Source organism: Thermobia domestica, chromosome 8 (genome assembly GCF_964235325.1).
Source record: "Thermobia domestica chromosome 8, izTheDome1.hap1.1, whole genome shotgun sequence".
Lineage (NCBI taxonomy): Eukaryota > Metazoa > Arthropoda > Insecta > Zygentoma > Lepismatidae > Thermobia > Thermobia domestica.
The window spans coordinates 17,732,160-17,757,081 of record NC_137461.1 but is presented as its reverse complement, the minus strand read 5'-3'; the positions used below and the strand labels follow the sequence as shown (position 1 = coordinate 17,757,081).

The following is a 24,922-nucleotide window of genomic DNA, read 5'->3' as shown; positions in this document are numbered from 1 at the left end:
CTGGCCCGCCCAATCCCCATATCTCAACAATCCTGAACACCTGTGTTCAGTCTAGACCAAAGTTCAAAACCTATAGCTCATATATACATATAAGATAAAATTGATACTTTTCACTTCTAATATTACCTAGGTATAAACGAACCACAGCATTTTACTGCTACTGACAATTCATTTTTTAAAACTAGGAATTTTTTTATACAATTCCCATACTGCACATTGGTATCAATTATATTTAAAAAATAAGTTTAAAAAATCAAACACGATATAAGTGAGAAGAGTGTAAGATCTGAATAAGAACACTACACGATAATTACAATAATAGTAATAATTCATTTTCTTTATTACTCTTTGGAATAAAATTTCAATTTTTATATTTGAATTATACATATTGACAACGCTACATAGTAGCAATGCTGTATTTTTTTTATAATATATATAATCAATAACTTTGGTATATAATCTTGTAATTTACTCACAATAACATAATCTTATTTCAATTACATCAAAAATATTATGCAAACAGAAGTAAAGATATATAAAGAAAAAATCTATATAACGTAAGAGACAGAACATATTTTATCAAGAATAAAACATAGTAATCTTTGAAGAAATGAGATTTTTAAAAAAATATTCTGATTTCATATTTGTCTTAAACGTATCTTTCTTACAGTAGAAAAGAGCAACAGAAGATGTTCTACTTAAGTTTAGCTGAATTTTGAAATTAAAATGTAAAATATTAAACCATACAGAAAAGTAAAGGTACGAGAGGGTAGTCAAAAGTTTCAATTATTATAAAGAAGTTATACAGATATTTACATGAAACTTTTTGTACCTAATCGGTGTCATTTCTATACATACTTGTGCAAATATCAAATATGTGTCTAAAGTTTTTTTTTTTTTTTTTTTTTTTTTTTTCCCACAGCCGACATTAACCTGCATGATGAACAAAATTGAAGCCCGAAATGTCATAAAGTTCCTCTATTTGAAGGGCAATAACGCACCCCAAATCCACGACAAAATGAAAGCTGTCTATGGGGATGAAAGCCCATCATATGATACGGTTGAGAGGTGGAAGCGTAACTTTCAAAGTGGTAATATGTCCCTCACAGACAAGCCACAAGCGTGGATACCCTTAATTAAGGATGATCTTGCCACGCTGAAGAAAGTGGAGACCGTTATTCTCGAAGACAGAAGATCGACCTTGGAAATAGTGATGGCGGATACTGGACTAAGTTACGAAAGTGTGTGGAGGATTATTCATGAGGAACTGCACATGAATAAGGTGTCTGCATGATGGGTTCCTCGCTTGTTGACACCTCTTCAGAAATAAACTAGCCACGACCAACCGGTTAGGCTATGGACTTCGGCCGCATCCATCTTATTCGCTTCATCTTGTGCCAAGTGACTTCTTCCTCTTTCCCGAGATGAAGAAACCACTTCGTCGTCGATGATTTGACGACAGAGAGGATGTCATTTTCAAAGTGGAACAGTAGTTTTCGAGCAAATTGGAGGACCCGAAAAGAAGGCTTGAAAAAGATGAAGAAACGCTGGGGAATGTGTGACTCTGCAGGGAGATTGCATGGAGAAGAACTAACTTTGACCAATTACTGTGAGTATTGTATGTTTTTCTTTCATGGTGATAATTAAAACTTTTGGATACCCCTTCGTAAGTATTGTATGTTTTTGTTGTTGACGATTGTACAATTGCTAGTTTGTTCTCTTCTAGTTTTGAGTTTATTTAATTCTTTTTAGTTGTAATATCCTCCTCTAGAATTTTCATTCGGAGTTCAGTAGGAGTTTCCTGAAAAATATCCAGAATATTAATAATGACAAGTCCCTAAACGAGCCGACTGTTCGAACTCGAAGTAATATGAAACACGTGCAGATTTCGTGTTGAATTGTATGTAATCCGATGAATAGGCGTATCCCCGGGACTTACTGCAACATATTGCATGCAACGACTCTATAAGGCGATACCAGATTAAGCTATAGCAATACATTATTTCCTCTCCTTCTGAAAAAAAAAAAAAAGTTTATGACCATTTTTCAATATTTCATCAATTTTAATTACTAACGCTACTCTTTAGAATTTATGACCAGACATACTGAAGTCATGGCTCCTCAGTTGGATTTTTAAAAAAATAAAATAAAAGTGTGAGTTGCACGGAGCGGCAAAATTCCTCGAGTCCGCACTGTTTATGACAAATTCAAATATGTACATAACCATAGAATGCAATTCGTGGACTGCAAATATCTTTTATGACATATTAGCTTCATATAACAAATGGGCGGATACTCAAGGAATAATTTATTTTTTTAAATGATCAGGCACAAACGTCTTAGTCGACTGACATATTGTTGCTTTCGTTACGCTGGTTTAGTAAATTTACTATTTGTATGCCACATGAAGAAGCTCTACTTTCATAAAACCTTCAATTGATGATACTTATGAACCAATCTCAAACATTACCTTTACGAAGCTTTTATATTTATTTCAGCTATGGAAAAAAGAAAGTGAAAAAATTTTACGTTACATTATTTAACAAGAATTGTACAAAGTGTCTCAAAAGTCTTTTGACATAGGATAACTGTTATTATCAGAATTACAACAAAATTTAAGAGGGAAAACCGTTTCCAAATATGTTTTTAATCTAAAGTGAATGATTTTTTTTTTTTTTAAATCGAACGAGCTATTTGGGCTGTACACTCTTTATGCGCCCAATGTTAAATGAAAATGCAACGTTGCCATTTACCTGGATCTACAACATAAAGTGAATTGGGGGGGAGGGGGAGTTCAGGTGAATGGCAACGTTACATTTCCATTTAACATTGGGCGCATAAAGAGTATAGAGCCCAAATGGCTCGTTTGATTTTAAAAAATTCCTTCACTTTAGACTGAAAACATCATATTTGGAGACGGTGTCCCCTTTTAAATTTTGTTGTAACTCTGATAATAACAGTTATCCTGTCAGGAGACTTTCGAGACATCATGTATATCCCTTGACTCATACAATTTAACTCACATAGAAGATCGAAACAAAGCAGATTCCTCTTTACTTAAAATCTATCTGTTTTATAACGTGTTTCAATTCTCGTAAGCGTACTTAGGAAGGAAAATTCATATTTCATAATCAGAAATAACAAAAGTAACTAAAAAATAAAATAAAAATGACACATATTACAAACAAAATTCATGAAAACGTTCTCTAATAAGGTTGTGTAAAGCTTACATCTCCCACAAATATTTAAAGTAAGATTGTCATGCTGCAAGAATCTTGTACCTACTAAAAAAAAAAAAATCTTGCAACCCTACAATATTTCTCCACGTAAACAGTCTTGAAAGGGACATACGACACTTTTGTCATTTTGCAAGAAGTTAAGCCATGTATAACTTTCTAGATTGACTTGCTTGCTACCTGCTATCGCCCGTCCACTGACATAAAGGAAAGGAAAAAAAAAAAATCGCCGTTTTCGAAACGACGGATTCTTTTGGGTGGGGAGAGGAAGCACGTCAAAATAATGAGGTTCACTATTTGTCCACTAGGGTGCAGTGCTGCATAGGTGGAGATATCTTTCTTGGTTTCAGAAAGCTGTACTGTGTAAACAGTAAATAGAAACATGGAGTTTGGAAGATTTTTTTTAATAACAGCTACAAGATTCTTGCAGTCTGACAACCTAGCTGTAGGCATAACTTAAGCTATTGCTCAAATCACTCGCACAATATTTGTTATGAGAAAAGTAATACATTGAAAGAATCTTGATCACACAATATTTGTTTTGGAAATTCATTGAAACATTCAGATATTCTTTTGTGAAAAAATATTGACATTTAAAATCATTTTTAGTTCAATTTTTCCATTACGGGTAACGTATACACTTCAAAATAAGTATATTCAAATTCTTACGAGCGATAATGTACAAATAGCAACAACATATTTTTTCACAATAAAGAAGGAACAAAATCTTACAGTGAAGTGAATCATAAAACGAACAAAATAAATATTTTTCTAGGTTCAAATATACGAACACCTCAACACAATTCAACTCATACTTCATTTCTATTTTCGTTGATTGATATCATTAGCTAACACACTCAACAATAAAATAAATATATTTGCTCGCACACATCTGTACATACTTCTTGTGACGTAACAGAAGAATCATTTTTTTTAAACATAAACACAGAGTCAGTCTATAAACAAAGCTTTATAACTTTCAAAAATAATTCACGTTGGGTTCCACAGCATTTGAACGGATCAAAGGATTGTATCTTATCTGACACATATATTCATACTACACAATGTTACCTGGATATCAGAATACTAGAGTTTGTAATGCTCATTGTAACATGGTTCACTCATACTCACATGGAATTACATCATATACAACAATTTTTCTCAGCCTGCATATGAAATAATCCTTCCTTTAATATTATGATGAAATATTCAAGAATACAGCTTTCTACTGCCTTACGTTTCATATTTATATTTTAGATTACAGATAGCTTTAGCTCACCTCAGCAAAATTTTTAAACATGGCCTTTCTAGAAGACTGCACTGTTAAAACTCTACATAGGACAATTAGTATTTGACTTTAACATCGAGAAAAGATTTTAATTTACTGATTTATTTCTACTTATGGATAAGATTACAAGGTTTCTTTAAACTGACCTGATCTTTTTGAACAAGATTGTACAAGACCGATTCAAATACCAGTTGCTAAAGCAGAGATGAGTAACTTTTATATATAGGGTGTCACAAAAATTTGTCACGATATTTTGGAAATAGATTTCTCATATCAAAATAAGAAAAAAAAAGTTCATACGGACCTATAGTCGGAAGTGCATAATTTCGTAGTTATATAGGGAAAAAAAAAAAAACCTTTAAAGGTCCGTAGTTCCACTACTATAGGACCGGTCGTATTCGGGTTAAGACATCACTAAGGAACTACTATGTGAACTATCCAAATATCCATCTTTCAGAACTTCCAGTACTTGCACAATCATTTTTAGAGATGCTGCTTGGGAATACTTGACCACTCTCCACCTACCTCTCTACAAATTGGTGTGCAACTACTAGAGCATTCTTAAACATGGATATTTGGATAATTCACATACAAATTCCTCAGTGGTGTCTTGATCTGACTATGATAGGTCCCATAGTAATATGAACTTGTTCCACTTTTACGGCACACTATAACTCCGAAAGTATCCACTTTTAAGCACAGATTCATATGAACTTTTTTTTTATTATTTTGATGTAAGAAATCTGTTTCCAAAATATTGTGACACATTTTGCAACACCCTGTATATATATCTAAGCGAACTATATGAAGAACTAATGGAAGTAGAAAGAGTTATGACATTCAGAAGAAGGTACTCAACAAGATGTAGCAGCTCACACGTTATTTTTTTTGAAAGGATCTGTAGTGAGGAAGATGGCGAAACTTTCACAGTTGATAATTCTTGCTGGTTTTTGCGTATTTTGTTTTTAATTAATTTTGGTTTACTTGTTCGACTTCCCTTTTTTTTACACCATTTAACAACGAGAGTGACGCGGAGAAAAAAAATAATCTTTTAAAGATTTTAACAAAATTATCTGTAACTTCTTTAAAATTGATCTTATTGTCATACAGTGATGAAACAAAACTGAAAATAAAGAATGAATCACAAGTAATAGGGAAAAATTGTAACGAACTCAGAAAACTGTTTCCTTATGATATAACCAAAGTAGGAAAATGACCTTCAATTACCTTTGTCTGTTAAATTAACACCAGTATTCGAAATGACTTAAGTGCAATACCGAGCATTCAATGTCTATCTATCTTCAAACTCCATATTGGTACTTGTGGAGTAGCGATAGTAGGTGATATTCTAATGCCAATAATCCACTAAACCTGGAATTTGCTATAGGGTCTTCCTTGGAACATTCGTTATGATTGTGAACACTGCATTTCTAGTTACATTATTTTCATTGTAACTAGGTAGACTGTCTCCTTACTGCTGTTAGTTGCATACACAATATGTATGTGGAGGTAAAACCGATGTATTTTCCCACGACAGTAATCACAGTATCTCTGAAATGAACAATTTCTTGACCTATTATTCAATCCGATACTCTTGTTTAGTTTTGTCACGCACTATTTCCCCTCTCAATTTTCTATCATCATTTTATGAACACTCGATGAATATATATACGTAAATACAGACATGTTAAAAAAAAAAACTGATAACCTATTTTTATTTTAAAGACAGTACTCTCACAATCGCTTCAAATAAAAATATCAGAAAGCTGAAAATGTTTATCATTAACCTAATTATGCTTACGTATAATAGGTATAACGTTTTAAAAAATGAATCACCAGTTTTTTTCTATCTATTAAACATGACTGCACTTATTTAACATATATACAGGCTGTTTCAAAACAACACCGACAACGTTTAGGAGGTGATTCCTGACACCAGATAATACAAAAAGTATAGAACAACCTGGGTGCAAAAATCCGTCATTGCGGAGTTATAGGTTGGGAAAAGCATGAAAAAAAAATGCACTTTAAAAATCCATAGTTCCAATCCTACGTCACTTAGGAACTAGTACGTGCCCTATCCAAATATCCAAGTTTCAGAATCCTGAGACACTTTCGTAACAATTTTTATAGAGGTAGTTGGTGAGTACTTCAGGTTATACGCCCGAAGCCAAACTCCCTCTATAAAAAATGTTGTGTGAGTACCGCAGGATTCTGAAACATATATTTTTGGATAGCGCACATGTTAGTTCCTAAGTGAAGTCTTGACTCGACTATGGTAGGTCCAATAGTATTGGAGCTATGGACTTTTAAAGTTCATTTTTTCATGTTTTCGGCAGTCTAACTCCTAAATGACGGATTTCTACACCCATGTTGGTCTATACTTTTTGTCTTATCTTGGTGTCAGGAGTCACCTCCGAAACGTTGTCAGTGTTGTTTTGAAACACCCTGTATATAAAGAAGATATCACACATGAATTCCGTAGTTATGACTGGAAGTCGGATTGGATTATATATTTGATTGGAAGAGGAACTATATTAACCATTCATTTTATAGTGTTATTTAGCTAACGCTGATCGATTCAATGCCCCTACCCTATTTCCGACGTAGTAAAAAAGGATCCTGGGGTCCCTGCCTCAGTCACGGCTGCAGTGTCCAGCACAGCAATTTGAGAAATGGCTGACGAACTAACTACGCTATCAGATATTTCGACTGTTATATCAGAGGACGATAAATATTTACTGTCAATCAGATGCAATATCGTTGGAATCTCTATACCATCAACTGTAATCTGACTGGACGATAATTCAACTTGCGTATTTGAATCAGTAACATTAATCTGATTATTGTTATCACTATTAGTATCGCTACTCTGAATACTATTGCTATTTTTCAGAACTTCGTGGTCAATAACTACATCACAATTTACGGAAGACATTGCACTAGGATTCTCCTGGATGGAACTAGCTTCTTGACTGGACAGATGAACCACTTCTATCTGTTTGCAATGTGATTCCTCATCAGAAACGATCACAGTGTATTCTGGTAGTTCAGCCTCATCCACTTCAATTTCAATAAGTTCACCCTTTTCATTTTGCACATACGTTGTACGATGTACGGTGATATCACTGTTACCGTTATGTGCTGTCGCCACGTGTCTCTGTACAACACGCTGGCGATGATTACGGTAACTACATTCACTACACTTAAAACTTGGCGCGAGAGCGAAAGTTGAGTGTGACTGTAGCTTATGGTTGTTTAAGCTGGAAAGTTTTCGAAATTTTTTAGGACAATCTTCACACTGCTTCCAATGCGTGGACTCACGACGGACTTCGAACTTCGCATCTGAATACACACTTAACAATAGTTGCATATCTTTCACTAATTCATCTGTTATGGTTATAATTCCATCTTTTTGCCTTACTGCTCCCGAAATTCCATTTGGCTGTGACGAATCCTGAAAATAAAATAAAACACTAGTAATCTCAGATTTATGACAATATATTTACTCTGGTTAACATGGTTGATATTTAAAAAAAATTGTTTTCGTTACCATGATTTTAGAACATTTATAAATTTTCATTTTACATTGCTTCTACCATGTCAAGAGTATCGTTACTGGAACTGGTTGCAGTAACTAAGATAATATTAACACTCTTTTTATTAAATAGGTAATATAGGTAAAAAGGCTGGACGCTCGACTGAAACGTAAATGGAGTTGGCAGCACTGCACACATTGATGTACGTAGTGCCAATAGAGAACGTTATTGGTCTGCGTGAAGAGTATGCTGAATGGAGGATGTTGTTGAAGCAATATTGTATACACCGGGCGTGTTCCAATTCTTGAGTAATACCCAAAACTATGAAAACAGACAGGAAGCTTTCGAAATGTGGGTGTGGAGAATGGAGAGAATTAGATCGGTCAAGTGGAAAACGAATCAGAGGGTGTGAGAATTGGTGGGGAGAAAAGAGTAATTTTAGATATTATTAAAAAAGAGGAAGAGAAACTGGTTGGGACATTAGCTAAGAAGGAGCTGTATCACGAGGGACGTGCTAGAGGGTATGGTGGCAGGACAGAAAGGGAGAGGGGGTTGAAGAAAGTTACAATTGATACACGGTATGTGGTAGGGAGCGCCACCACATCGTCTCAGGCTTTCTACAACGTCTTCGGATAGTTCCTCGGACTTCCCGGCAGGTGGCAGCACAGGGACCGGCCAAGGGGCTATACACATTCAAGACAAGGAGAGAGCCTTTTTCTTCACGTTGGAACCACGAGGACAATAGCAACAGTGGCAGCAGCAGCAGAGGCAAAACCCGCACCGGAGGTCAGGTTTGAAGAAGCTGAAGCACCGCATGGAAGAGAGTGAAACAACGAATGCGCCAAGACTACTAGATTCAGTATTTAATGAAAGCTATATGTGTGAAGTGCAACGGGCGGCTGGATCTCACGATATGTATTCAACCTTTCTTTTCGTACCGGTATAGTCTGTATCCGTCATTTGTATATAATTTCGTAAAATATATATGAAACATTTAAAAATCTTGATTATCATTAAAAAAATAAAATATATATATAAAAAAACAACATAGAAACCACTTCATCACTCCACGTGCCATCTACGCAAAAGACGAAGAAATTAGCTGAAGACCGTGGAACATGGATGATTTTCAGTTGCGGTACGTGATCTGTCAATAATGGCAGAGTACCTATGATAATGGCGTCACTCAGATGAAAGAAGGAACACTTATTCTTATTGGATGGCAATGTCATGTTGACTGTGTTCTTCGATATGGAAGGGCCTTTGCTCTTGTAGTACTGCCAGGAACACATCGCACGTTATTATGACACCCTTCGGATACTCAACTATCACAAACAGAAACCAAGAATAACTGTCATGCGGCATGCTCATGCACCATGAGAACGCATAACCATCTGTAGTCCAAACAGCGGACAGACTGGAATTTCCGCAGCGTCAAACCGATTAAAGATTTCTGACTCAGGAAAATCATTGGTTTATGGCTTCGAGTAGACATTTAATTAATGGTGAGCAATTTTTTTTTCTCATCTGTGACTGAAGTTAATGATGATTATTGCCAGTCTTTAACCAATCCATCCATCTAGGAATTTAATTTGGCTTTCTTTAATTTAAGTAAGATTCAAAATGTAATTGTTAATAAAATAAATGATCTTTTTATTATTCAGATGTTTAAGCTGGAGTTTGCTGTATTCGGGACTCAAGTATGATTTTCAGTTCCGTTGGAAGCATTTCTTTTAGTCATATCAACAATGACTCTTGGCATGAGCACGTGAACTGGTAAACTCAGGATAAATCTTTTAGTTCACCTGTTCACCTTCTCTGAAAGAAAGAAAAAAAAAAAAAAAACAACAACAAAAAAAAAAACGAACTAGATATTGGACATTCTGTTCAAATTAAAGGACGTACCACGCAAATAAATACGCTTTTGTCCGATTCTAACATGAAAACTATATTATGAATTCACCTACGCTATTGTTTTAAAGACTTTCCCTGAGCTGCCATCTACATCAGAGCACTTTTTGAATTTTGGGTATTTATTACAGTACTTTACAACGTAAATGAGTTTATAGTGTTTTAAATATGTATTCTTTCGGTACCATAACGTACTATAATAAATGGCCAAAAGACAAATTTAAAACACAAGAAAGAATTTAACTTTTCCTGGCGATGTGATTTTAGCAAATGTTCTCGGACTATCAGCGAGGTGAAGTTATTGACATCCGACGTTGACATTTGAAATGTCGGTTGTCAATATCTTCACCTGGCTGATAACCAGAGAACACTTACTATAAAATGTTAAACATAAATTTTAAAAAGTACTTTGATGGAGATGACAACAGAAAGGTCACCGAAATTAAAATCGAAATGGTAACACAGAATTTTTAAAATGTCTTCTTTAGGTATCACAACACATGAAGAGTCTATACAGATGAGATGTTTCATTAAATTTACCCTAATACTTAAGCAAAGAAAATTGAAAATACTCCGTGATTTAGTGTGAAGTCACTTACACTAAAACTAACCTCAGACGAATTATTTTCCAGAAGCAAATTGGGGTACTTCATAAATAAGTCATGTAATCCCTCGATGATATGTTTACTATCTTCCACTGGTCCTACTAATTGGAATGGTAGATTCTGATGTGCGTGGGCACTGAAAATAGATTTAAAAATAAATAAATAAATAAAAGCAATTTTTAACTGAAAGCTACAGAGGTTCAATGGTACACAGGAGCTTATCTGTGTTGCGAGGGGTCCTTAGTACGATCCCAAGCAATGTTTGCTTATGATGAAAACAATATCGTATACGTGGGTTCTCTTGAAATCATCTTCTATCCTCATCCTACAATTCCTTCACAATCATTCGTTTGCATGTGTCATTAATTCTCTTTGGTCTATAGAACATAACAATGAAACGTTGAAGTAAATATTCAGTTTGACTAACACTCGCCTCTTATCTGACCCAGGAACCCTAATTCGATTATTATATTCCTGGCAGCATTTCGCCAACCTATCCTGACAATTTTTCCACATTTGTACATATGATAAGGGTGTTTCCTAGTACGATAATGAAATCGGCCCATCGGTTGTGGGAAAATAGTATTCATTGGTAGCGAGTCGCCGTTTCCCGATGCGGGTAACAGAAAGCGCCATTGTATCCGACCAGTGAAACAAGCACTGGTAGATACAAGGAGACAACGTGAGGTATGTGTAACTTCGTTGTGCAACAGTCGGTTGAAGTGGAAGCACTGTTACGGAGATATATATTTAGCGCTTTTGTTTCGAAATGGACACAATCGAAGCAGCCCAAGAACGATAGACGCGGAAGGGACGCAAGAGAAAGGAAATTCGTGAACTCTGGCAAAGAAATGTTTCAAGTTTGACCTTGAGGGCCCTAAAATGGTGAAAACTGTGCAAAAACCACGTTTGTATTCAGTTTTATTTCTTTTTGAGAATGTTGCCATCACTTTCAGATCCCGAATAAAATTTGTTGTACCTAAGGATATTAGAAGTTTTTTTACAAAAACATCAGCGACATTTTTTTTACGATTTTTTGAAATTTTCAACACGCAAAAATAAAAAGGGCACCATGTTTTTGAAAAAAAAAAAGTCACATTTACACCTACATAGTAGCTACAATCTGTGAAACTTTCAAAATATTTTGACCACCCCCACCAAAATTTAAAATATTCTATTTTCAGCATGTATAATACCATAATTCGATAAAGGGTGGGAGTAGGGGATTGAAAATTTTTTTGAGTCAGTTTTAGGTTAAAAGTAACATTTTGGGTCAATAACGTTCCAATCAGGATCAATGATCAATTTCACTTTTCTTACTAGGAAAGGCCATTTGTATAAGTTCATACAATTTGTCTACGGGTTAATGAAGAGGAGGAAGAAGAAAGCAACTGAAGTAGAAAGAAATGAAGTGAAATATGTGTCAATAGTAACATTTTAGATTGTTTTAATTATATTGGTACCGCTAAGTTGTGAGTTATGTCTGGTAATCATAAACACTTCAATAACTTATGGCTGATTTCAATGTTCATTGTGTAATAAAGGACTAAGCTGAATAAAATATAAAAATGCCGAAGCTCTTCATTAGTATCCCTCAGTAACTTTCGAAGACAAAAGGATTGGTTGTAGAAATCACACCAGGAATATAAAATTCGATTAGGATTTCAAAGGCGGCAGCACAACAGGTAAGCGTTTGGTACTCTTAACAAAAAGTGTCAGATTGTATTTGTGTTTAGAGGTCTGCACGGGCTCGGACCAAGCTCGTGGCTTAAGTCCGACCCGGCCCGCGGGTCGGACTCGGGCCTATAAACCATATATCACTTTGGGCCCTGGCCGGGCTTGGGCTGTAAATTTAATATACAACCATATTTCTCGGGTCTTTTCGGGCCTAACTTTGTAAATATACTGTACAACGACATTTATTGAACCATTCTTTCTAGACAACTTTTAAAGCTTTAATTACTGTAAATAAAAACGCAATTTTGCGTTCATTATCAAGTTTCTGTAGTTCGGGCTTATTTCGGGCTCATTTGATTACCACAAGAGGTCGGGCCTAAATGCTAAAACATATTTCGGACTCGGGTAGGGCCTCACATTATAAATTCACGGGTTAGGCCGGGCCCGGGCTAAAACTTTCGGCCGGTGCAGACCACTATCTGTGTTCAAGTGTAGAGATTCGCTTCATTTTAATTTTATTATTACTAACCGTCATGTAGAAAACGTATTCTAAATAACTATTTAAAAAATTTCAGCCTGTTAAGGTACATTATCATAAATGTCATTAGTGTTCTGCTTAAAACTAAAAGAGATAATTTTTATTTATTTATTTATTCTCTGGTGAATCCTTTCAAAGATTTTAATTTAAATTGAAAACGACATTAAACTCACAAAGTACTCAACTTGCTCTCCTGTATTCTGTGTATACGTTCAAGAATTTTCGCTGACAGATGGCACAATTGTTGAAAGGTGTGTAAAAGAGGTTTTTTTTTTTTTTTCGGGTGTGTTAAAACATGAACATTATAAACAGAAGATAGATTAAGATCAGTCATCCCTACAACATTCTGACTAATAAAAGTGGTTCCCATTTGAAAAATCTCTTTAAAAAATACTGGAAACTCGTAAATACGTTAGGAGAAGGGAACAATGATTTTTTCAACAGCTTCTAACTTACTTCATTAGGTGTCTCTTGCCATTCGCTCGATCCATACAACGATGATCACAGTAGGCACACTTAAAAGGCTTGTAATTGAAGTGAGTCTTGAAATGCCTGAAATACAAAAGAATATGTTTCGCTGTTACAGGTTGAGAAAATGTGTGCAATTATTAAACTTCGCACTGAGTTCCTACATCTAACAACATGATTCGATGTGTACATATGTTTTATTATTACCAGTATTATCATTATCGATTTCCTTATGGAGAATTCGACTATTACCATAATGAATTTTAACTTTAATACGCCTCATCAAACTTTCATCAGTAGCTGCATTAACATATCTGTCGATAACATTGAACTATTGTGCCATCCCCCCCCCCAAAAAAAAAAGGAAAAAACTTCATTGACTCAAAATATCTACCTCGCTCTCTCTCAAAAGAAAATCTTAATTGACACGATATATATACAGATGGTGATCAGAAAAATGGAAACATCTGTAGTTGGCAATACGTCAGATGTATGGGTTGGCAATGGTGTCGTGGCGCCCGCAGACCCGGATCGCTGGTGGTGGTGTGGTAGGTCGGTCTCCATACTACGTCAGGCGCAGTGTCCAGTGGCTGCAGCAGACGGAGGTAGTGTAAAATGGGAGACCTCTCAGATTTTCAAAGAGGGCAAATTGTTGGTGTGCGGTTATGTGGAGTGAGTGTGACGGCTGTGGCTACTGTGTTAGGTGTGTCGCGTGGGACAGTGTCGAAGGTGATGACGGCCTACACAACACACGGGAAAACCACATCGGGGAAGCGGAACAGTGGGCGGAAGAAAATCATGAGTGACAGGTCACGCCAGGTATTAAAGAGCATTGTCACGCAGAACCGTCGTGCCATTGCGGAGCAAGTGACGGAGGAACTCAATCAGCACCTCCCCCACTCTGTTTCGACAATCACAGTCCGCCGCGAATTACATGACATAAACTTACGAGGTCGTGTTGTACGGGCCAAATCGCTCATCAGGGACCATAACGCTTTCGCACGCCGCAAATGGTGCCGCGACCATGCAACTTGGACCGTTGAGGACTGGAAACGTGTGATATGGTCGGATGAGTCATCCTTCACCCTATTTCCAACCACGGGCCGTGTTTATGTGTGGAGAACGCCCAAAGAAGCTTATGCAGTGATCTGCAGTGTCTCTGGCCAACTGTGAAACATGGCGGCGGCTCGGTGATGCTGTGGGCTGCCATATCATGGTTTTCATTGGATCCTGTGGTCACACTTAGCGGACGAATCACTGCCAACGATTATGTCGCAGTTTTAGGAGACCACTTGCATCCTATGGTCCGGATGTTGTTCCCGGACAATGACACCATCTTCCAGGATGATGATGCACCCATTCACACAGCTGGCGTTGTTGCAGCGTGGTTTGAGGAACATCGGGATGGAGTTCAACACCTCCCCTGGCCCGCCCAATCCCCAGATCTCAACATAATTGAACATCTGTGGTCCGTCTTGGAAACACGACTCCGGCGATGATTTCCACCTCCATCCTCTCTCACAGAACTGGCCAATGCCCTGCACGAGGAATGGTGTAAAATTGCACTTGCTACCATTCACGACCTCTATGCCTCAATCCCACGTCGCATCAAGGCTGTTCTGAAGGCGAAAGGTGGCCCGACACCATATTAATCTGGTAAGTTGCAATTTCGTTCAGGTGTTTCCATTTTTCTGATCATCTTTATATATATATATATATATATATATATATATATATATATATATATATATATATATATATATATATATATATATATATATATATGTGTGTGTGTGTGTGTGTGTGTGTGTGTGTGTGTGTGTGTGTGTTGTGTTTGTTTGTTTGTTTCAAAACAACACCTACAACGTTTGGGAAGTGATTCCTGACACCAAGATAAGAAGAAAAGTATAGACCAACCTGGGTGCACAAATGCTTCCTTTCGGAGTTATAGGCTGCCGAAAACTTGAAAAATTGAAACTTTAAGGTCTATAGCTACAAAACTATGGGACCTACCGTAATCGGGTCAAGAGTTCACTTTATGTGCGCTATCCAAAAATACATGTTTTATAATCCTAAGGTAATCACGCAACAATTTTTATAGAGTCAGTTTGGCTACGGGCATATAAGTTGAAGTACTCACCAACTACTTCCATAAAAATTGTTGCGGAAGTACCGCAGGATTCTGAAACATGGATATTTGGATAGGACACATACTAGTTCCTACATAAAGTCTATCTTGGTGTCAGAAATCACCTCCCAAACGTTGTCGGTGTTGTTTTGAAACACCCTATATATATATATATATATATATATATATATATATATATATATATATATATATATATATATATATATATATATATATATATATATATATATATATATATATATATATATATATATACCCTTCCTCAAAAAATTCATTGAGCCATCAAAAATTTCACTGACCCATCATATCTCTCCCTCCGAAAAAACTTCATTGACTCGAAATATCTTTCCCCTTCCCCAAAACTTCATTGATCCGAAGTATCTCCCGTTCTCAAAAAAAATAAAAAATAAAAATAAAAAAATAAAAAAAATAAAAAAAAATAAAAAAAAAAACCTTCATTGACCCGAGATATCTTTCCCCTTCAAAAAAATTCATTGACCTGACATATTTCTTCCTCCCCCCCCCAAAAAAAAATAATCATCGACCCGAGATATATCTTCCCCTCCTCAAAAAACTTCACTGATCCGAAATATCTTCCCTCCATAAAAACGCACTGACCCGATATCTCCCCTTCCAAAAAAAAAAAAAGTCATTGACCAGAAATATCTATCCCCACCAAAAAACTTAACTGACCCGAGATCTCTCTTCACTCCCGAAGAAAAAATCCGGATATTTTATCAAAAGTTGAATGAGAAATATGAACAACAACCGAGCACACTATTTCAACCAACTTAAAGTATAGTACATTGCTTAATTTATAGGAACAATGTTATAATTTGAAAGAAGGAGAGATACACAAGTTTGATTGATCTACTTTACCTCAATACAGAATAAACATTCGGAGGAAAAATTGCAATGAAACAAAGTCTTTAACGTCCTATGGTTATACCTCTTAAGCTAATAGAAACCAAGGATAAATGAAGGTTCCGCCACTTGTAGTATGAGTGGCTGAACATTATTTTACAGGAACAACATGTATGGCTGTTGATAAGGTGAAATGGTTGCGTAGTTGTTAAGACACCAGCACAGTACCCGGACACCTGGGTTTGGTTCTCGGTGCAGTCGTGCATTTTTCCCCCACTTTTTATTTGTTATTTGAGATGTTTATACATGGAGAATTGTTCCAATAATGTCCACTTACAGTAATAACTCGTTTCAAACAAACTAAAACATACGATTTAGAAATATCCAGAATTATCAAAGACTTTCCAAATTCATGTTTCGCTGTGAGTGGTCACAGTTTGGTTCCCTGTTGCTTCTGATCTGTGCTGTGACAGAGTTTCAATAGCACACTAGTCACAGAATTATGAGATAATGCAACTACTGAAGATAGTGTCACGAAGTTTTCACGAAGAAATAATACGATGCTCATACCTGTAGGTTTTCGGATGTACAGGTTGAACATGTTCCACACACCATGGGCACTGTCCTTGGAAAAGTTTGTCCCGCCACATCTTACCTTCCCGTGTTCGCAATAATCCATCTTCTATAAAAGAAAATAATAAAGACGTCAGTGCACAGTATGTCAGTATCTGGACATCAAACTGTACATAGTGAAGCGAAATGCTTCATTATACATCATGATAACCTACACATACAACTTTGAAACAACACCGAAAAATCTGGGCACTGGACTGGCGAGGACTCGAATCTGGCTTCGACATACCAGGATGTTGCTTTACCAATTAAATTACAGCAACACAACCAATTTTCCTGTCTTTTTAATGCTTAATACCTTATCCTGGTAGATCGACTGCCAGTCCAACTTCTTGTCAAACGATAATTCGAAATTCTGCTCACGCTAATCCAGTGGTCCGATTTTCTTCTATTATTTCATGGTTGTTCTGAGTCTCGTGGAACTGAATGAATTTCAAATGCATATGAGGAAACCCACTGATTCGTTCATCCCGGATATTCAAAACAGTTGGGGCTATTAACCCGACATTTTGCTCAATTTGGGTCAGATCGGGAACGCCTTTTCTTTGAGATGGTTAACCTGAAATTTGCTCAGTTTGTGACAGATTGGGAACGCATCTTCTTTAAGGTGGTTAACTTGAAATTTTGCTCATTTTGGGGCAGATCGGGAACGCCTTTTCTTTGAGGCGGTATGAGATATATTACAACACCCTACGCATAGATGCCAATACAGGCCTCCCAAAAGTTTTATTTCTTCAAATGTCTGTACATGGAGAGTGTCTTCCCTGCTTAACTGAAGTCCCCTTATAATTTATTTCAAGAGAATCCTGAAATTTATTTCTGCAAGGGTACTGAATTATAAAATAACTTCCTGAATCATGGACTATGGATAAAATAAGGATCTGCAAAATTCGCCTCCTAAAAGAGTGATTGAACGGTTAATTGCTTGACGTCTTAAATGGGAGCGTCAGTTGACAAAGGAATGTGTATAACTACCAATAACACAATATATTACGGAAAATATTTCAAGATATAATTTGTGATTACCACAATTTATTCAGAAATATTTCATATTACGTTACGAGTTTGCATTATATTATTAGACAAATATATAGAATTTTCACATGAATTATTCATAAATTATTTAATAATAATAACACTAGTTAACAAATTTAAACTTTTTGTTTGTTACATGAGAAAAATCACCTGATCTTAAAGGAACTTTTTGCGCTGAATTCAAATATGCACTCGGTTTCTTTCCATCACGTACAGTTTTCCCGTAACAGAGGGATTTTCGGGAAATTCCCTCAAAAATTTCCCTTTTTCAGATATTTTATTCCCCTAGCTCCTGTCCCCTTACCTATAGTAACATAGAAATTATACCTAAGTATACCTTGATTTATATTTAATAAACCCTAAAAGATTCGTAAAAATCGCTTTGTTCTTTCTAGAGAAATAAATATATTTGTATGTATACTGTGTGCACTGTTTATTGCACCTGATAGTAATGCTTTCAGATCTCCTGAGTTGGGGTAAAAACGATTTGCTTTATTACTACAAACACAGACATAAAAATGAATATTTACAATAGTCAACAACACACTTGTATTGCTCTCTGTAAATTAGAAACGTGTATAAAAATAGAATGTACTTCCAACATATATTTTTTTTAAACGTACAGTATATGTATATCTTAATACATATATATACAATTCTCCAAGTTTTTTCGTTTTGTTCATGAAATGGTTATCAATATTTGTTATCAAATGTAACAGAATGCAAAAGAACTTCCACTTCCCGAGCCCCCTACCAACTGGGAAGAGATATGGCCAAAAGACTCTGATGATGATCATGACCTTGATGAACCATCGACATCAACATGTACATCCAAGGATCCAACGTTCATCCCTGACTGTGTTCGCGAGCCACATTTCATCCGGCAATGTGAACTTAATGACCTAGTCCGTGATTTGCACCTGACAAAACAAGAGGCGGAACTTCTGGGATCAAGGCTCCAGCAGTGGAACTTATTGGATGCAGAAACGAACATATCAGTGTACAGGAAAAGGCATGTTCAATTTTCAAGCTATTTCTCAATGCAAGATAATGTGTGCGTATGTACGGATATAAATGGGTTGATGGCGGAGCTAGGAATTCCTTACGTTCCAGAAGAATGGAGGTTATTTATCGACGCGTCAAAGGTCAGCCTTAAAGCTGTCCTTTTACATAATGGAAATAAAAAACCTTCTATACCACTTGCGCACTCAGTGAAGATTAAGGAATCCTATGACACCATGTCAACTTTGCTAAATCTTATAAATTACAAGGACCATTGTTGGCAAATATGTTGTGATCTCAAGGTAGTTGGTATTTTATTAGGACTGCAGTGCGGTTACACGAAGTACCAACGTTTTTTATGTTTATGGGATAGCCGAGCTGATGACAAACATTATGAAGTGAAGGAATGGGAACCTAGAGTGAATTACGTACCTGGAGAATGCAACGTCAAATACGCTCCTTTGGTAGATTCTAATAAGATATTACTACCGCCACTTCATATCAAGTTAGGACTTATGAAAAACTTTGTCAAAGCCATGGACACATCTGGTGAAGGTTTCAAGTATTTGCGAGATAAGTTCCCTAACCTGAGTGATGCTAAGATTTCAGCGGGAGTGTTTATTGGTCCCCAAATTAGGAAATTAATGCTTGATGATAGCTTTGACAGCAAGTTAAACAGTGCTGAGCTAGCTGCCTGGACAGCATTTAAGTGTGTTGTGCGCAACTTTCTGGGCAATAACAAAGCTGAGAGTTACACAGAAATCGTACAGGACATGATACAGAAATACAAAGAGTTGGGTTGTAGGTCTTTAAAAATCCACTTTTTGCACTCCCACCTCAGCTTCTTTCCTGCTAACCTAGGTGCTCTCAGCGACGAACAGGGGGAAAGATTCCACCAAGATATAATGGCAATGGAGAAAAGGTATCAGGGACGATGGGATCCTTCAATGATGGGAGACTATTGTTGGGGTCTTGTTAGAGAATGCAACATTTCTTACAAAAGAAGGAAGTAGTGTACGTTTTTGTAACCCAATGGAAGTTTCATATATTGTGATAGTTTTGATTGTCTTTTCATGACCTTTTGGTACATTTGTATTATTGTTTATTGTAAATTGTCACACTTGTAAATTATATTGTATTATATTTTATATATGTGTTTGTGGTAATAAAGCAAAACGTTTTACCTCAACTTACGAGATCTGAAAGCATTACTATAAGGTGCAATAAACAGTACACACAGTATACATACAAATATATTTATTTCTCTAGAAAGAATAAAGCGATTATTACGAAACTTGGAGGGTTTGTTAAATATGAATCAAAGTATACTTAGGTATAATTTCTATGTTAGTATATGCAAGGGGACAAGATCTTGGGGTGTAAAATAAAGGAAAAGGGAAATTTTTGAGGGATTTTCCCGAAAATCTTTCTGTTACGGGAAAATCGTACGTGATGGAGAAAAACCGAGTGCATATTCGAATTCAGCGCGAAAAGTTCCTTTAAGAACAGGTATTTCCTTTTATGTAACAAAACCTTTGTTAACTAGTGTAATATTAAAAATAAAACTAGAACTACCTGAATCCTAACTACAAGGGATATAACAAAATTCGTGCAATCATCTAGAAGGTTATGAACTACGAATCTTCTCGGACACGCATTTTATAGTTAGGTCCTTGTATGTTAACCATGCACATTCTGGACTCGTTTGAACAACTCTTTCTTTCCTTATTTGCAGGTAAACCATTGAAGGTGCGATGATTGATAAGCTTGAAGCACGGAGCGTCATTAAGTTCCTCCATATTGAGGGGAGATGAGCAAAGCGGATTCACGAAGAGATGAAAGCCCATCTTATGAGATGGCATCCAAGTGGAAATCGTAATTCCAAACTGGACAGATGACCACTGCGGACGCCTTTAGATCTAGAAGACCGTCATTCACTGATGATGCCTCCTTGTCGGAGAAATTTGAAATCATAATGGAAGACGGAAGGATAACCATTGAAAATGTTATATATGCAATAGTTATTAGTTATGGGCCTGCCTGGAAGAACATTCATAACCAGCTGCATCTTCAGAAAGTGTCAGCACAGTGCGTCCCACGACCGCTCACACCTTTCGAGAAAATAAATCGCGAGGACGCTGAAAGGAATGTTGCATCGCTGTAAGCTGGATGAAGATGACTTATTTTGACAGATTAGTGACAACAGATGAAAGTTTAGTTTATCTTTATGGCTCAGAAACAAAGGAAATGAGCAAACAATGTAAACACCCTTCCTTCTCCACCCACTAAAAAGGCAAGAGTGTACAAGTCTGCCGCCAAGGTGATGCTTTCCGTTTTCTGTGCCTGTAAAGGGGTCATTATGATAGATTACCTACCACAGAGGCATATTATTACTAGTACCCATCTCCTGATTAAGTTACACGAGGAACTGAAGAAGAAACGCCATTGATTGATCGCAAAAGGGATGCTGCTGTTGGCAGACAATGCACCAGCTCATTTTACCTATGCATCCATGAAGGCAGTGGAATTAGGATATGAAATATTGTTCTTCCCACACTCACTGGACCTAATACTAAGTGACTTCTTCCTCTTCCTAGAAATGAAGCATCTACTCAGTGGGCACCATTTTAACATCAGGGATGACGGCATTTCAGAGACTAAACTGTAGAATCAACGCCAAACTGCAGACTTTTACAAAACAGGCATACGGAAAGTACATCTCATACACCCTCGGTGCTGAAAGAACGTTAAAACTCAAAAGGCCCATAAGTTCACTTAAAACTGAACGATCCCCCCTACCTTCGGATATAGTCGCTTAAGCACAATATTAATAGAGATTTCATTTTAAATATTTTAATTGGAATTTTGCATTTTTTTTTTTTTTTTTAAATACCGTAACCAGAAAACAAAACACGAAGCATTTGTTCTTTGTTGTAACTGAAATACTACCAATTCGAACTTCAACAAAGCCGATCTACGAGGGACGTTTAGAAAGTAAAGAACGATTACGCATCGCGCGTGGCGCCGACCCTCCACTACTGCGATCGCCTGCGCGGCTGTTGGCTCCTTCCTTCACCTCAGTGTCAGCTAAGTCTCAATGATGTGCGATCATGCTACTTGTTTTTGAAGCGATTCAAAATGGCGGCGCCAATCGAAAATCCGCCAAATGTAGAAGTACTGAGTGTCATTCTTTTTCTGAACGCGCAAAAAGTTAAGGCTATTGAAATTTATAAGCAAATAAAGAATGTTTATGGTGATAGTACAATGAACGAGTCATCAGTGAGGAAAGGGTGCATATGTTTAATCAAGGAAGGACCAGCGTTCATTATGAAAATCGGAGTGGAAGGCCATCATTTGTTACAGAAGAACTGAAATCGAAGAGAAAATTAAGGAAAACCGATATTTCACTTATTCCCGAAACTTACGGAATTTTTGAGTGGAGAGCAGTTCGCAAACGATGAGGAACTCAAGCAAGCAGTGACAGCCTGACTCAAATCTTTGGCAGCAAATGAGTATAACATCGGCATTGTAAAACTGGTCTCAGGTTATAACATGCGTCTTATCAACCATGACAATTACACAGAAAAGTAGAGTAAGGTCCTGTGGCTTTGTAAATGAAGTTTTGTGCTGATATCTTTTGTTTTTATTTAACCATGCTAAAACGTTCTTTACTTTCTAGACGACCCTCGTATAATGCAAGACGTCTCAGTCTGTTAGTCATACTAATTTCCATCAATTCATAGTCAGGCTAACAGTTGTCGCTAGATGCACTGCCTGACACCAAGAAATGTCACTAGCGTGCAAATGAGTCTTGAGGGGAGGGAATAATTCGTGCAGAAACCTTATATCCCATAAACAACAAAAGACTAAAAAAGTAGATCGTCACAAACCTAAGAAGAAAGTAGTTGGTCCTGTGTTCGTATTGGATCTCGTGCCTTCAATGCATTCTGTAATAAGCTCCTCTAAATTGGACAGTGACTCTTCCTTAGAGTGAATAATAACAGGTTTCACATCGCCATGGATTACGGTGTGTTGTTTTATCTGGAACAAAGATATACAATCCATTCATGATTTTATACTCACTAATTCTGTATATATATATATATATATATATATATATATATATATATATATATATATATATATATATATATATATATATATATATATATAGGGTGTAACATTAATGCATGTCCAGAAGTGACAAGGATATTGCGGACATCTAAAGAAGTAAAAATGTTCGTATAAACATGGGTCCGATGCCGCTTCGTTTCCGAGATACAGGCTGTTCAAATGTCGAGTTCCTCCAATGGCTCAGTATGGGAAAGTGAATGGAAATGTTCAATATTACAGGAATAATACAATCAAGTGGAATTATGCTAGTGCAAATACATTTACACTAACATAGAGAATGAAACTGATCAACATTTAAGGTCATTGAGTTGTCAATGTTGCCAACCTGGTACGTTTTCAAATAGCACTAAACGTCCACACGTTAGCATACGGTTGCTGACATCAAAACGTTCATAAACATGGGGCAGATCCCGCTTCGTTTTCGAAAGATAAGGCTTCCTAATGTGAAGTAAATTGACGGCCAACAATAGGAAACAACGGTTCATAGATCAAAACTCTTGCATGAAAGTGTTATTGTGTCGTTACAAATGAATGCACATGAGAATAACTTACGTATGAAGCGATAACCTAATTAAATGTTAAAAGCTACGAAGTAATGTTATTGAGTAACAATTTCGCCCACTTCGTGTGGACATCTAGCACTATTTGAAATCATAACACTTTGTACCAGGTTGGCAACGCTGACAGCACAATAACCTCAAATGTTGATTAGTTTCATTCTCAATGTTAGTGTAAATGTATTTGCCCAGGCATAATTCCACTTGGCTGTATTATTCCTGTAATATTGAACATTCCCAGTCACTTTCCCACAGTAAGCTATTGGAAGGACTCGACATTTGAACACCCTGTATCCAGTGCTGTAGTCCTAAAATTTTCAGAGGGTACATGCTGTTTTGTGATCATCTATTATTGTAATAAAAGACATAGAAGGTACTTTTTAATGAACAAATGTAAATCATATGTATTAATTAATTAGATTAAAATATAAGGAATACATTAATGGTTTATAGTCTAAAAGCATTTCATGCTATTTCTTTGATAACACTCCTTACTTAAATCAAACCATTAATAACATAAATGGGTATAGATATGGAAAAGGAACCAACTCACTCCGAGAAGGAACAGAAAAAATCGCGCCGGATTTTTTTCATGACTCATATATTTGAACAAATGTTAAGAATATGAGAAAAAAGGTGATATAGTCACTTTATTATTAGAGTCATAGCCCGATTAAATAAATAAATATAAACGAAACAAAAGCAGAAAGTGCTATACACTTTCAAGCAGAAGGTACACTCTAATGACCAAGATAAAGCAAAGGGTATACGGCGTGTACCGCCGTATACCCTCTACTACAGCCCTGCCTGTATCTCGGAAACGAAGCCATCGGACCCATGTTTATAGGAACATTTTTACTTATTTGGATGTCCGCAATCACCTCATCACTTTTGGACATGCATTAATGTTACACCCTATATATCGGGTGTTCTAAAAATGGCGCCCACGGATCACAGAGCATTGTTGTTGTACGAGTCAAACTAAACCAAAAAATATACATATTTGTACATTTTTCGGGTAATCGTCTGGAGACGCGAATTGCATTATGTGGCAATCCCAGATAAAGAACCATAGAGTAAATATACCAAACTATCAAATAGTTACATTAATTCTATCCAGATGGCAGTTAAAGTCAATATAGATTGACACAAGTACCACCTATTGGCGTAACAATTGATGTAACTGCTTGATGGAATCGTAGAGCAATGCTAATGGTTCCAAATTAATCTGCGACGTTGCCACATAGTGAAATTTTGATTCCCCATAGCGGCTGAAGGAGGCGCAA

At 36.4% G+C, this 24,922-nt stretch overlaps 1 protein-coding gene across 1 annotated transcript in view; it reads right to left on the bottom strand.

The window, feature by feature from the left end:
• Positions 1 to 145: 145 nt before the first annotated feature.
• Positions 146 to 24,922, bottom strand: part of LOC145692730 (uncharacterized) — a 42,935-nt gene continuing 18,158 nt past the window's right edge. The window contains exons 5-9 of the mRNA XM_081768156.1: positions 22,836 to 22,986; positions 16,846 to 16,957; positions 13,251 to 13,346; positions 10,586 to 10,715; positions 146 to 7,981 (exon numbers count right to left, since the gene is read on the bottom strand). Coding sequence (XP_081624282.1) covers positions 7,115 to 7,981; positions 10,586 to 10,715; positions 13,251 to 13,346; positions 16,846 to 16,957; positions 22,836 to 22,986 — 1,356 coding nt within the window. The 3' untranslated portion in view covers positions 146 to 7,114. The remainder of the gene's footprint in view (positions 7,982 to 10,585; positions 10,716 to 13,250; positions 13,347 to 16,845; positions 16,958 to 22,835; positions 22,987 to 24,922) is intronic.